Below are 13876 nucleotides of genomic sequence, written 5' to 3' on the forward strand. Positions count from 1 at the left end.
ACCTCCATTCATTCTGCACTCGCTCGTTAGCGCCCTCACATGGAACTTCAACCAGTTCAGAACCCGGAAGTTTCCCGAGAGTGGCAGTTCTCTCTATATTAGACATTCTCTGACGTCACCCAATTCTGCTTTCATGGTGCGTGTCTGTTTGGTTACCACGGTGATGGCGCAGCTGTGATCGTTAACAAGCTGGGCAGATACTACCAGAAATTTAGCAAGAATCCACACCTCAAACAAGTTAACGTAGATGCAAAACTATACGTCCAATACAAAAAATAAAGATATTTTCCGAGACCCAAGACTCTGCCGAAACCAGAGATGTCCTTTATATGTCTGTGCATTCAGAAATACGACTATAACGGCAGTTTATAAATCTTGTTATTTTTTGTTTTCTGTGACAAATTTGTCACCACATTTGCATTGGACTCTATGGGGCGAGAGTTGCACTTTGTCTCGCTTTCGTGGGGCTCTGAACAAATGTGTAAGTATTTTGGATTCCACAGACAACCAGCACAAAATTAGCTATCTATTGATCCAAAAACGAAGCATGGAGAGCGAAAATTGTGGCAATGCTGGCAAACTAGAAATATGTTTTCAACGACACCCGAAGCTTCCCTCCGCTCTAAGCGATTCAGTCTGCACTCTGGGCTTTCTCAGAAATACGACTCTACCGGCAGTTTAAAAACATGTCTACTTTCGAAATTCTCAGACGAATTTTACCCACCTCTCCATTGAAGTTAGAGAGAGAATTTCACAGGCTGCTCTCGCTTCAAGGCTCAAAGCTGAAAATCTGTAAATGTGAGCTCTTTAGTAGTTACATTGGCTGAAAGAAGACACATTTTCCTACATTTATATATATGGTATAAGGTATAACTTGTAAGGTATAACTTGTTTCTGTAAGTTAAACTATATGAACGTCAGAGGAATTTGTTTGACAATTTAGTTGAATACCAGAAAAAGAGCAGCCAGCCACTGCGGCTTTAAAGGCCAAAAAAACGGCGGAAGAACTGAGAAGTTGAAAAGCAATAGTGAGAATGCTCACAATAAAGAGAAACAGAAAAATAATAGTGAGAATGCTTAACAGCATTCTCACAATAATATATATGTGAGAACAATGGTTTGTGCTCGCCGAAGGCAAGCACATGCCTATTATGCAGAATAACAATAGTGTTTTTGCTTGCAGCGCAGCAAACACTTATAATTGGGGTGTGCTTGCCTTCGGCGAGCACAAACCATTGTTTTCTCACATATATATTTATTATTGTTGGAATGCTGCTTCAGCATTCCAAGTATTGTTCTTTGAATCTTTATTCAGCTTCTTCTTATTCTATTTCTATCTTCAGCTATTAAAACCGTTCAGCTATCAAAAAATTCAGCAGTTTCAGGCCATGGGGGCTAAGACTTTTCAGCTTTGTACCTCTTATGCTTGAATTAATATAAATCAATACTCATAATATTTTTTACATGGGTTTCTTTCAAATCCTCTCAAACTTCTTAAAACTTCTTCAACTTCCAAATCCTTCTTCTTCCTCAATCTTTCAGCTAGAGCCACCATTTAAACCTTAAAACGTTGACAAAACCATAAACTATTTTTTTTTAATTCAGCTTTTTGATATCTATTCAACTTTTTTCAATATCACTGATTATGTTTCATGACTTTTTCAAACCGTTTCTGAGATTTCCATGGGTGTTTACGAGAAAGCCCAGAGTGCAGACTGAATCGCTTAGAGCGGAGGGAAGCTTCGGGTGTCGTTGAAAACATATTTCTAGTTTGCCAGCATTGCCACAATTTTCGCTCTCCATGCTTCGTTTTTGGATCAATAGATAGCTAATTTTGTGCTGGTTGTCTGTGGAATCCAAAATACTTACACATTTGTTCAGAGCCCCACGAAAGCGAGACAAAGTGCAACTCTCGCCCCATAGAGTCCAATGCAAATGTGGTGACAAATTTGTCACAGAAAACAAAAAATAACAAGATTTATAAACTGCCGTTATAGTCGTATTTCTGAATGCACAGACATATAAAGGACATCTCTGGTTTCGGCAGAGTCTTGGGTCTCGGAAAATATCTTTATTTTTTGTATTGGACGTATAGTTTTGCATCTACGTTAACTTGTTTGAGGTGTGGATTCTTGCTAAATTTCTGGTAGTATCTGCCGTCAGCGCATTAGCAGCCATAGCTGCACCATCACCGTGGCAACCACACAAACAAGCGCCAGTCTCTTACACAGGTGATTGGTATTAGCTGATTAGTGGAGACACAATACAAGCGATTCAGTCAACTCGTCTCATTAACCTTTAGAGGAGTGAGTTCTAAATGTTACCGACGCTGCCACCAGAGTGAGTTATTTTTTCAAAACGAAAGCTAGCTAGCTTTAGTTAGCTTCCGTTACCTAGCAACCTAGCATAATACTCGTAGCAATGCTACTACCTGCTAGTGTTACTTGTCAGCCTCCTAATTGTAAATTTTGAAGCCGTTTGTCATATAGTTTTTGTCTATCGGAAAATAGTCAGTTGGAATGTTCAGAATCACATATGTGAGACGGTACTCTGTGGGGCCCGCTTTCGAACGATCACATATACGTGACGCTACTAATTAACGGGTTAAAAGACTAAGAGCACCACAACACAACTACTACCACTACTGATACTGCTATATCTTATGCCACACTACAACTACTAATTCTGAAGATGCTGCTAATATCTCTTTTGCTAACTACTATGCTAATGCTACTGTTTTGTTCTACTACGCCACTGAGTGCGTTCTCTTGACCATGAGAAACCCGATAGCAATTGTCAGTTTATGCCAATAATACGATTACTACGTTTATATGTGTAATTAGTTATGCGATTACTCAAACACGTCTACATGATTCTTTTTATGAATCGTTGTGCTCCAAGGACAAAACTTGCACCATCATTCTTCTGCAACAAAGTGTCGCCGTGTCTTCCTATTGAATCCTACTAAGAAAGCCGAGTAAACACACTCAATGATAGGCTACATCTGCTACTGATATGACTATCCCAACTATAATTTCAGCTGTTAAAACTATAGTATTCTTGTTACAACTATAGCCTACTTCTTCTGTTTAACAGTTCAACTTTCAGCTTCTCCCACATTGTAGGCAATTTAAGCTCTTATAGCTTTGTTGATGCAGTTCAACTTCCACACTGCTTCTTGAAATTCAACTATTTCTTCGATTGCTTCACAACGTTCAAACGTATTCTCCCGCACAGTTTTTAAGCACTGAGCTTCGTTAGATGATGCAGTTCAGCTTCCACACTCCCTCTTTTGTGTAAGTCATACATTTGTAAAATTAATTTCAGCTTGAGGGTATTTTCTCATTTCTGTATTTTCAGCCATAAAAAAAATAAATAATCAGATTTCAGCATTCCAACGCATTTTCAGCAGGAAATGCCTTTTCTAGTTGTTTATATTCGCGCCCCTAAGGCTCAGTCAATATTTGGACTACATAGACAATGTCGATGTCAAAAGGTTCGTCTTGGTTGCGATTGCGTTGGTTCTATTGGGATTTATGTTCCGTTGCACGCTTTAGGTTTTAATTAAGTTTTTGTGGCAAAAGTGAAGCTAACGGTGGCTAACTTGCTAGCCACAGTCACTGACGCTACTGACGTCACTAACGTCACGAAATATTGCATGACTACCTCTAGCAGAACATTAGTTTAGCAGCTCGTTAGCTTCTGGGAGATAGCTAGGCTAACTGCTTTACTGCAAGGGAGCTGCAGAAACGCCAAAAGCAAATAGGCCAGGGTGATAAACATTTACTCATTTTACTTTGTGATATGAAACACAATTGTGAAGTGTAATGTACAATATAAGCTGATATAAGGAAGTAGTTACATCTACTTTCGGAAACAGTAGTCTATTATTTCACTGAAGCATTAGCATCATGACATTAGCCTCTGTTGCCCGGGCAACACATACTACAACGGTCTATGATGCATCTGTTTTCAATCGTTAAAATAAACATTCCTCACAAATACATTTTTGTTGTAGGATTTATTATGACATTAGATTACAAGTAAACGATTTGTTGGTGAAATTATCATTACCTGTGGTTTCAAACCAGTGTAGCTCACTGCAACGCTGTACAGTAGCATAGTCTAGTAGCTAAAAAAAACTTACGTTAAAAAAGCCTACGTAGGAAGTCAAACGGCGGCACATGTTCGGCACTACCCTTACTTAAATCAAAAGTCTTTCAATAGGTGAAACTATCTGACTAGTGACTACTAACCTGAACTCCATTGCCACAGTCTGTTCATGAAAATAATTCATTTCAGCCTAGACCGTACAACGGAAGTAACGTTAAATCGAATTCAACCAACGCAATTGCTACCAAGACAGTCTAGTAGCAGTTGTAGCCTACAATTTACCGGGGCAGCTTCTCCACACAGCAGGGCTATATCGCATTTTGCCTTGTTACTGACAATGATCTCTACCACTGACATTCTTATGAATAAGCGATTTTCCCCTAAATAAATGTCAAGCTTATTTACGTTTTTGGGGGCATATTTTCAGTTCGCAGATGATACTATTTGAATCGCGATTCCATCTGAAATAGCTAGCTACTGCTGGTAACGTCGTTGTTGAAATACATTTCAAAGGGGGTTCTTTATTAATGAATGAATGCAATATGAGTAGTCTAAATGCCTGAAAATATCAGGAGAAGGGAAAAACTTACAATGACATTTAAGTCATAGAGATTAGGTCAATTTTTACACCGGTCTGCCAAATGTATTTGTTCAACTATGAGGTTGCTGATCACCATTCCCTCTTGCAGGGGAAATGAGAAGACAACTATTTATTTCTACTCTTCACTCTTAGTATTTTGAGTTGTAAATGAGCAGAAAAAAATATGCTTTCAAATCTATGTAATCTTTATAAATAATAAGTAGGCTATGCATTTTAATATAAAATATACAGATATATCAGTTGTAAAATGTAATTTAAATACGGACCCCTGCAACCAACGCAAGTAAGCAAGCACACCCTACAATTTCCCCAGAAATTGTACCCTCGCTAGTATATATGTGCGATAACAATGGTTGTGCCCTTGCCGAAGGCAAATCACACCCAATAATACCACCAATAACAATAGGGTTCTCCTACCGGAGGAACCCTAATTACAATAGGTGCCTCACAGCTTCGCGGCTTGGCCACCAATAAAGTAAACTAAGCAAACAGCGCTTGATCGGCCATGACTGACGTCAACGCAGCAAACCACGAGAAGCTGGAATGTCCGACTTCACAGAGCCGTTATCAACTCCTCCCCGACTGCAAGCGGCTACTCTCGCCGGTCGTTTCATGCAGCCGCAGTCCATGTCGAACGCACCTATTGTCAACTTGTACGTCATATCCAGAGAGCCCGGAAGACGGAAAAGAGTGAGATGTTTTGTGCGACCAGCTGTCAAATGCGATCAAGTTGACCAACATATTGTCAGAATGTTAAAAACTGTGATCCTAATCGGAGGCCCCCAGAAAGGTGAGAAAAGACAAACAATACGCATAACTACGTGCTATGATTAGTAGCTAGCTCTGTGTTTCTGTAAACGGTACTAGAGCTACACGGACACAGTTGAACTACTTGTTCTTGTAATGAATGACGTGGCATGCAACACACCCGTATTGTACAGCTCGAATTTTATTTTCAAGAAAAGCAGAACAACGTGAAAGCTAAAATATAACTATTTAGCTGCAAGTTATCCAAATACACGTTGTCTCATCGTGCAGTAGCTAACGCCTAACCACTAACGCATAACCACGGAACGGCACTTTAAAATGACTTGGCACTTATGAAATGGCTTACTAGCTCTCGAAACATCTTGCATGATGTCTTATCTTGTAACAAGTATTTACTACACCACTGTAATATGCAGGTACACGATTTCGTCCACTGTCTTTTGAGGTACCCAAACCACTTTTTCCAGTTGCTGGTGTGCCTATGCTACAACATCACATTGAAGCATGTGCACAGGTGTGTACCAGGTACTCAGGAGAACTATTGTTTTTCTTAAACTTTTCAGAATAATAACTGACTGGGTACAGTTGGTTATCCATTTTCTTACCGTTTTGTGACAAATAAATCATTAATGCATTATCCGGACATTGATGTTTAATTCATTTTCTAGGTCTCCAATATGAAGGAAATTTTGCTCATTGGCTTTTACCAGCCCAATGAAGAACTTACCAGATTCCTGACTTATGCACAGCAGGAATTCAAAATCTCAATCAGGTAAATGACAACACAACATACTAACCACAGGAGTATAATAAGATCAGTAGAAAGTACAGTAGCAGTATTGATTGCATTGGATTTGCATTTGCAGGTATTTGCAGGAGTACGCAGCCTTGGGCACAGGGGGAGGCATATATCACTTTAGAGACCAGATCCTGTCTGGAGGTCCTGAGGCCTTCTTCATAATGAACGCAGATGTCTGCGCAGAGTTCCCCCTGCCAGAGATGCTCAACTTCCAAAAGGAACATGGAGACCCCAGCAGCTTTGTCATCTTGGCAACAACTGTAAGGCCCCGTCGAAATATAGAGCAGTGAAACAATTGATGGTGTTACAATACATGGTCATAACTGTTTATCATTTTATGTCATTTAATGTTCCAACTTTAATGTTTCATTAACTGGTTTATTTTTAACGTGAAAATAATTGGTAATGTGAATGACATAACAGTTCATATATAACAGAAATATCCTACATTATTGTAAAAACTATGTAAATTGACAACCAGGTCCCCTCAGACCTGCAATGGAGGAATGAATGATGAACTGTATCTGAAATGTACTTTATAATATTTGAATTGTATTATTTACATTGTAGGCAAACAGAAAGCAGTCTATGAACTATGGCTGCATAGTAGAAAATCAGGACACTAATGAGGTAATTTTGAACTAATTTTAGTTATTCTGTCACCTCACTGCCACCCTGCCCAGCTGAATACCCAGTGTATCTCAACCTCTCCATTCAGGTTTTGCATTACGTGGAGAAGCCTAGCACCTTTGTGAGTGACATCATCAACTGTGGAATCTACTTGTTTACTCCAGACATCTTCCAGCACATTGGAGCAGTGTTCCAGAAGAACCAGCAGGACCTGCTGTTGTGAGTGGGAAGGATTCCCCTAGGATCTGGGACTGGGCTTGCATGGCAATACAATCATTTTCCCCTTTTTTGTTGTCTTTACCCCTTTTCTCAACTTCCTGGCATCATTTCTGTTTCCTGCTCTCCCCCCTTCCTCTCCCATCACCAGATATCCATACGAGGGGTAAGTTGGTACTATAAAGAGGAGAGTATGGTTGTAGAGTAGTCTTGTCCTGGTTAGCCTCCACAACGAGTGTTGTCTAAGGGGGGGTCAACCTTGACAGGGTTGGTTGTGATGTAGAGTTGATGATGTACATTTGTCACAATCATATTTAAGTGTTGTTAGTGTTTCATTGGTGTGTTACTGTGTTGCAGACTTGCTGTTTCATAATGACTGAAGCCCCAATGCATTTGTATTGTTGGATTATAGGAAGGAGGGTAATGTTATACAATCACAACAGTTTACGTGCATTCGGACTAGACATTAGGAGTTCCATATTCAAGGGTCTCTCTTGTCTTTGCCTCCAACCACACTGTCTTGGCTGCCTCTTCCATCTAACTTTTCCTGTGAGCAGATTTCTTTTTAATGAGGTGCTTGTTCATTTTTTAACACTTCTCTCCATCTTGGACCACTCACAAACCCATCCCTTGGGAAGCACTTTACTAAAGGAGTAGTAAAAATTGTAGTTCTGCCAGCTTTTCTTCTAATCCAGCCACCAGTACATGACATTTCAGAGACAATTATCTTGAGTATGATTAGCAGTAGTGCTGGGCTGGAGTATAATCCTGCATCCTACTAGTGGCTCTGGTCAGTGTGGGTGATGTTTATCAGAGCGTGTATCATTCAGAGACGAGCAGACCAATAGCACCAACGGCAATGGCTGGCACCGTGCTGAGGTGATCCGCTTGGAGCAGGACATCTTCACGGCCCTGGCCGGCCAGGGCAAACTCTATGTCTACAAAAACCCCAGCTTCTGGAGCCAGATAAAGTCTGCAGGGTAAGCAGACAGTTATCCACTATTAATTTGTTGATGTCGGAAACAGAAAAACAAAGTAATTTGAACATGAAAGTTGTCTTTGTCAACTGTATTCATATCACACAGATCTGCAATTTATGCCAGTCGCTTGTACCTCAACCAGTACCACACGACCCATCCTGAGAGACTGGCTTCCAACGAGAAGGAAGGACCCAGAATAAGTGGTATGCATGTTTGTTGGGATAGGATAACATTTGTTGGGATTGCGGTTTGATGATTTTATCTTTGTTTTTTGTAACTCAATTCACACATCTGATTTTTGTGTTTGTGTTCCAGGAAATGTTTACATCCATCCAACAGCCAATATTGACCCAACTGCAGTGGTAAGACATTATCACCATTCTAATTCACCACACACCACCTCCGTTTGAAAGTTACAAAGTTACAGAAAACATAAATATTAACACAACCCTGATATCAGCCCCCCACTGGGGGACACACAGTGACTTGAATGGTTTGTTTGATGTTCACTCATGTAGTTTACTATTTCTATTTTCCCTCCAGTTGGGTCCCAATGTCTCCATAGGCACAGGGGTGACCATCGGAGCAGGGGTGCGAGTCAGGGAGTCAATTATCCTTCATGGGGCCACTCTGCAGGTAAAGGAAGATCCCTCCCAGACTCATAGTTGTGGTTTTATCAGACCACCAAGCCTTGTACCACACCGGATTTAAAATAGGATCCTCCTCTCCTGTCTTCCTGTCAAGAGAGTGTTATGTTATTATTTGAGTTAAGTTTCTAGTTTTTTCTTTTTAAAGGATCACAGTTGTGTTCTGAACTGCATTGTGGGATGGGACAGCACCATCGGTAAATGGGCACGTGTTGAAGGAACCCCCAGCGACCCAAACCCTAACGACCCCCACGCCAAGATCGACAGCGAGACGCTATTCAGGGATGGCAAACTCACCCCATCAATCACTATTCTAGGTTTGTTAACCATCTCTCTTAATGTCTGAGATTGAGAATGATTAAATAATTTAATTAGACTTCTCTGTGGTTTGTACAGAAACTTTTCCAAGACACAAATAACATTACATTACAACATTATTATTAAGTCTGTCCATCTCAATGTCGTCCCTGTATGTTGTTTCTAGGTTGTAATGTGACTATTCCGTCGGAGGTGATAATACTGAACTCCATCGTCCTCCCGCACAAAGACCTCAACCGGAGCTTTAAGAACCAGATTATACTCTAGTTCAGCTTCTGTCAGCGGTTTGAGCGTCATATATATGAAAGATGGACAACATGGCCACTGCCTTTTGAGTTACTGTATATAAGATGTCAAAAAGAATGGATATTAGATGACAATGTAGTTATTTTGCAAGAGATTGTATATATTGTTTGTGCTGACTTGTCATCCACACAGCTTCTGGGTGACAGTGTTGCATTTAATCATGTCTGTTGGTTTATTTTGAAATGCCAGTCAACAATTTCAATTTGATTCATTGATTTGTTGAAATACTGCAAATGCCCGTGTATGTTGTGTATTGAATTATTGGCCTTGTAAGTGAAATGGTAAAAATCAATTTCTTGGAACACTGTAGTCCATGGTAGCACAATTATTTGGAGAAAGAATTGCCATTCATGTGAGACTTGATTGCACATTAAAAAGAAATTGGCAACCAACTGTTCTTAATTGTGGGTGTAATTCTTTTGCCTTTTACAGTGATTAAAAATGAACTTTAAATGGTTAACGTGTACTTTTAAACTTGTGATTTTATTTCCTGTTTGTTTAGTAGCAATCAACCTGCAGGGGGTTTGGGGACAGACCATTGTGTGATTTAGCATTGTGGCGCTGCAGCCATTGGTCAACAAGTGCTTAGTCATTCACGTACTCATGGTTCAGCATGTTTTGAAATATGTTGGTCATTTAAAAAAAGCATTTGTCACCTATTAGTAAGTTTATTTCAGCATATATGACAGTGCTTCTCAACATTACCTAACCTGCCTTTAATTCAGACATGAAGCGAACAATTCTGATGGAGAGGAATCCCCATAGCATGTTTTATCCTTACAATGAAATGACGAGATGACCAGGGGCCTGTTCCATAAAGGCCGCTCAAAAAAGCTAGACTTAAAGTCCTAAACCAGACTTGAATAAGTTTAGTTAGTCAAGCGGGGCTAAAGCTGTTCCCGAAAGGCCAATTTCAGATCACACAGTCCTACTGATTCAAGTCAGATTTAAGTAGTCAAGCTAATTGCGCGTGCACCCTATTCTTAAGCAGCCCGAGAGGTAAAACATGGATCATACAATCCACCACGGCAAAAGCAATGCACACGGCCACTAGACTTCTTCCAGAAAGAACTTTCCATTTAAATCATGTACAATGACTGCTCCCTCATCTAGGCTTGCCAACCGTCCCGATTTGTCCGGGACATCCCGATTTATGGGTGATTTTGATTTGTCCCGTCCGGGACAGCTCCAGTCCCGTTTTCCAATCACAGCCTCGCCGGCCGGTATTCATATTCAGTGAACTGCGAACAGGTGCGCGTGTTAGAAGGGAGCGCGAGTGCATGGAAATATTAACGCGAAGGGCCTTGCATCACCAGTGCAGACGACCATCAGAAGCTGAAAGCACTCCTGGCCTCGGACAGTCAGACTCTGCGTCTTACCTGACTGAATTTGGTGAATGATGGTTTCAATCATTTGTATATTTTCTGGTATATCAAAGTTAAGTTACCCAGGATGTCTGTTGACAGACTTAGCTAACGTTTGCTTCAGCTTGATGAATTGAGTCATTGAACACAGGAGGAGAGAATGCCATGTTTGCCAGCTAGCTAAAGCTCCGGTGGAAAATTCCAAACGAACGTATGCAGCCCTTAAGGCTGATTTATACTTCTACTTCTGTGTTTTTACGCACACGCACACGGGGAACGCCCTCTCCATCAAGAAACGCCCTCTCCGTGTCCTCTCCGAGCCTCTCGCAGAGCTCTGCGTGTACCCAAGCCCCCACCCCTCGACTGTCGGCTTGAGAAAACAGCCCCGGTGGATGTAGGTGGTATTGCATTTCCGATTTTCTACCCGACTCGTCCGGTCGTTTTTATTCTATTAACTCCAGTCAACATATCTAAAACTATCTCCCCCAATCATTTTTGTTCAATTCTCGAACCTGGCTCATACTACTAGCTTTTTCAAATAATAATTTTTCCTGATTTTTTGCTAAGATTGAAACCAATCCGAAATGGGTAAACTAGCAGCACATTTATTTGCTTACGTCAAGAAAAGTTGCCTGGAAACGTGCTCGCGGATACGAACAATGAACGAGCACAAAAGGGGACAGGCGGTTAGAACCGAAACTGTACTGTCCTGTAGCTAGTGGTACGTGCCAGTCGAGCGAGTGGTACGTGTCAGTGCCTCTGCTGGCACAGGACAGTAGCTAGTGGTACATGACAGTGCCTCCGCTGGCACAGGACAGTAGCTAGTGGTACATGGCAGTGCCTCCGCTGGCACAGGACAGTAGCTAGTGGTACATGACAGTGCCTCCGCTGGCACAGGACAGTAGCTAGTGATACATGCCAGTGCCTCTACTGGCACAGGACAGTAGCTAGTGGTACGTGGCAGAGCCTCCACTGGTACATGACAGTTACTATTCTGTTGATAGTGGTACGCAAATGTCTCGTAACAGTTGCATTGGTTGTCTTGCAGCATTTTGTTGACTGTCGCATGACATTTTAGAATGGGAGAACAGGCTATAAACTTTTATTTTCTAAATATAAGTTAAACCTATATAAGTCTCTAAACCATACTTTTGACGTGTCGCTACAAGCTTACCATACAAAGTAGTCAATTTTTACATTGTGTGTAATGTAAAGCAGACTGTTACGTATTGACTTAGTAAAAATGTATTTTACTCAGAGTAACTGAATTTAAACGTCTATTAATTGTATATTACACATAAATCTGTTTCTGTAAATATAAAAAAGTAGGCTACAATTGTTTCAGTATCCACTTAACAAAACACACAGGATTCAGAAAGATCCGTCTTATATCTTAGGAACTGTTTTGTTAAAAAAGTTAAAGCCTATGGCTATAATGTTAAAGAAGGCTATTTGAACTGTCTCGCAACACTCACATAGCGTATCCTGTTGTCTTGTGACAGTGTGTCTCTAAGTTAATTGGTTTCAACCAGAGCTGGTTTCAACCAGAGTTGGCTCTTACAGTTCTACAAGATTTTATTTTAGTGTTGGAGCAATCAATGGCGGGTAAGGCGACATTTTCTGATTCTGATTTCAGATTTTAACAATCAATTTGGTTTTGAAATAAGGTCAAAAGATAGGCAAATTAGGTAGGCTATTTGACTGTATGATATCGTTTTAACACAAATGGTATATTTGTCCATAGAAGTGTGGCAATTTGTAAGAGCACAAATCCTCGCTGTCCTGTTACCGTTGTTTCTGCAGACTGCCACTGCTGCGCGACACTCACATGCTATTAAGCCTATCTCATAAAATATATTTTTAGCACAAACTGTATATTAGTCTATTGGATAGGCCTATGTATTTGGGTTTGGGTTAGAAGCGTCGATTACCGGTCGTATGTTTACAATGAAGAGTGAAAAAAATATTTGCACTCGACAAAATTTCAGGAGGCAGCTTTCTTGACTTTTCATAGATATGTGTTTTATCATTCAGTATTTTTCATTTTCAAAATCACACTGGGAAAAGCAAGTTTAAAGCTCTTTTGCTCTTTTTTTGGTTAGGTTTGTGCTAGCTGCACATTTTCCACCGTCCTTTCAAGACTGCACTTGTCAATTCTATGTCGCAAGGCTCCCTAAGCAGGTTTGGACTGGGACTGAAAAACCCCCCCGGGACGTTGAAACGCATACCGGCGAACCACCGTGTATTATTATTATGGGGCCTATAAATATATTCTGTTACCGTTGTTTTTGATGAGCATTTCAATTGTTGATGTCTTTGTTAAGGTCACCATCCACATCATCAGAAAGAACGACAGCGATTGCCGGTACATGGCTGAGATGTGCCTTGCCTCAGGAGCTGTGTTTGAGTGAATATATAGTGTTCTACAGTGTTTTGTACATGTACAAATTTTTTTTTGAATTGTATTATTTTAGTTTTCAAATACATCTATTTTTATTGAAAATATTAATGGTATGTGTTGATTCTTATTTTATTGAGAGAAATGCTTGTAAACAAAGAAAACTAATGTAACCTGGCTGTGCTGACTGACAGGGAACTGCAATTTAACAGTGTATTGGAAAATGAAAATACTCAAACCTTGTTATTATAAACACATTCATATTTCATTTTGTCTTTAAAATAAGAAAGAAAACATAATTCTTCATTATTTCCATATGAAGAACAATGTCAATAAATGACACCCCTTGACTGCAAAATGTAGGTAACCTATAGCCTATGTTGACTTTAATTATTAAAATTAATGATATACACGCCGTCACTACCCAGATAGCACACATACGTCGGGCCGACGTTGGCTTAAGATCGAAACGTCGTGTTCTATTCATAACGTCGGATAAGCGTCGGCAAATGGTCGGATTTCTTCTCATCTCTGTGCTCTATTTCAAACGTCGCAGATACGTCGGCTCATCGTCGGCTCATCGTCGGCTCATCACTGACTGTTTCAGGAAGAACGTTCCATGCTCATTCCGTGTTGTAGCCTAACAGTGCGTGTCCACTGCAGCGACGCGATGCGAGCGACAACATGTTTTCCATTCATTTTCTATGGAGCCACGCGAATCGCTTGCGTGGTGCAT

The 13876-nt window shown here is 40.5% G+C and overlaps 1 protein-coding gene and 1 long non-coding RNA gene across 5 annotated transcripts; both read left to right on the top strand.

The window, feature by feature from the left end:
• The first annotated feature begins 5350 nt into the window (after positions 1–5350).
• On the top strand, positions 5351–9775 carry gmppaa (GDP-mannose pyrophosphorylase Aa). 4 transcript variants are annotated; one of them, XM_084689384.1, is made up of 13 exons: positions 5351–5504; positions 5899–6007; positions 6151–6254; positions 6349–6541; positions 6852–6911; positions 7000–7130; positions 7279–7293; positions 7958–8107; positions 8213–8310; positions 8423–8469; positions 8651–8743; positions 8903–9071; positions 9239–9775. In XM_084689384.1, exons 2-13 carry the CDS (start codon positions 5987–5989, stop codon positions 9337–9339), a joined length of 1182 nt encoding a protein of 393 aa, XP_084545510.1. In that variant the 5' UTR covers positions 5351–5504; positions 5899–5986; the 3' UTR covers positions 9340–9775. The 4 variants fall into 4 exon arrangements, with proteins under 4 accessions (XP_084545510.1, XP_084545507.1, XP_084545508.1 ...); XM_084689381.1 differs by having other exon boundaries at positions 5899–5996; XM_084689383.1 differs by having other exon boundaries at positions 5371–5504; positions 5928–5996.
• A 2504-nt stretch (positions 9776–12279) lies between these two features.
• LOC146234341 (uncharacterized) lies at positions 12280–13251 on the top strand. The gene is made up of 3 exons (XR_014741790.1): positions 12280–12347; positions 12845–12923; positions 13067–13251. It is a non-coding gene; the product is annotated as an uncharacterized LOC146234341 (long non-coding RNA).
• Positions 13252–13876: the final 625 nt, after the last annotated feature.

The sequence above is a fragment of the Hypomesus nipponensis genome, chromosome 23, assembly GCF_054491055.1.
Source record: "Hypomesus nipponensis isolate SF chromosome 23, ASM5449105v1, whole genome shotgun sequence".
Taxonomy (NCBI): domain Eukaryota; kingdom Metazoa; phylum Chordata; class Actinopteri; order Osmeriformes; family Osmeridae; genus Hypomesus; species Hypomesus nipponensis.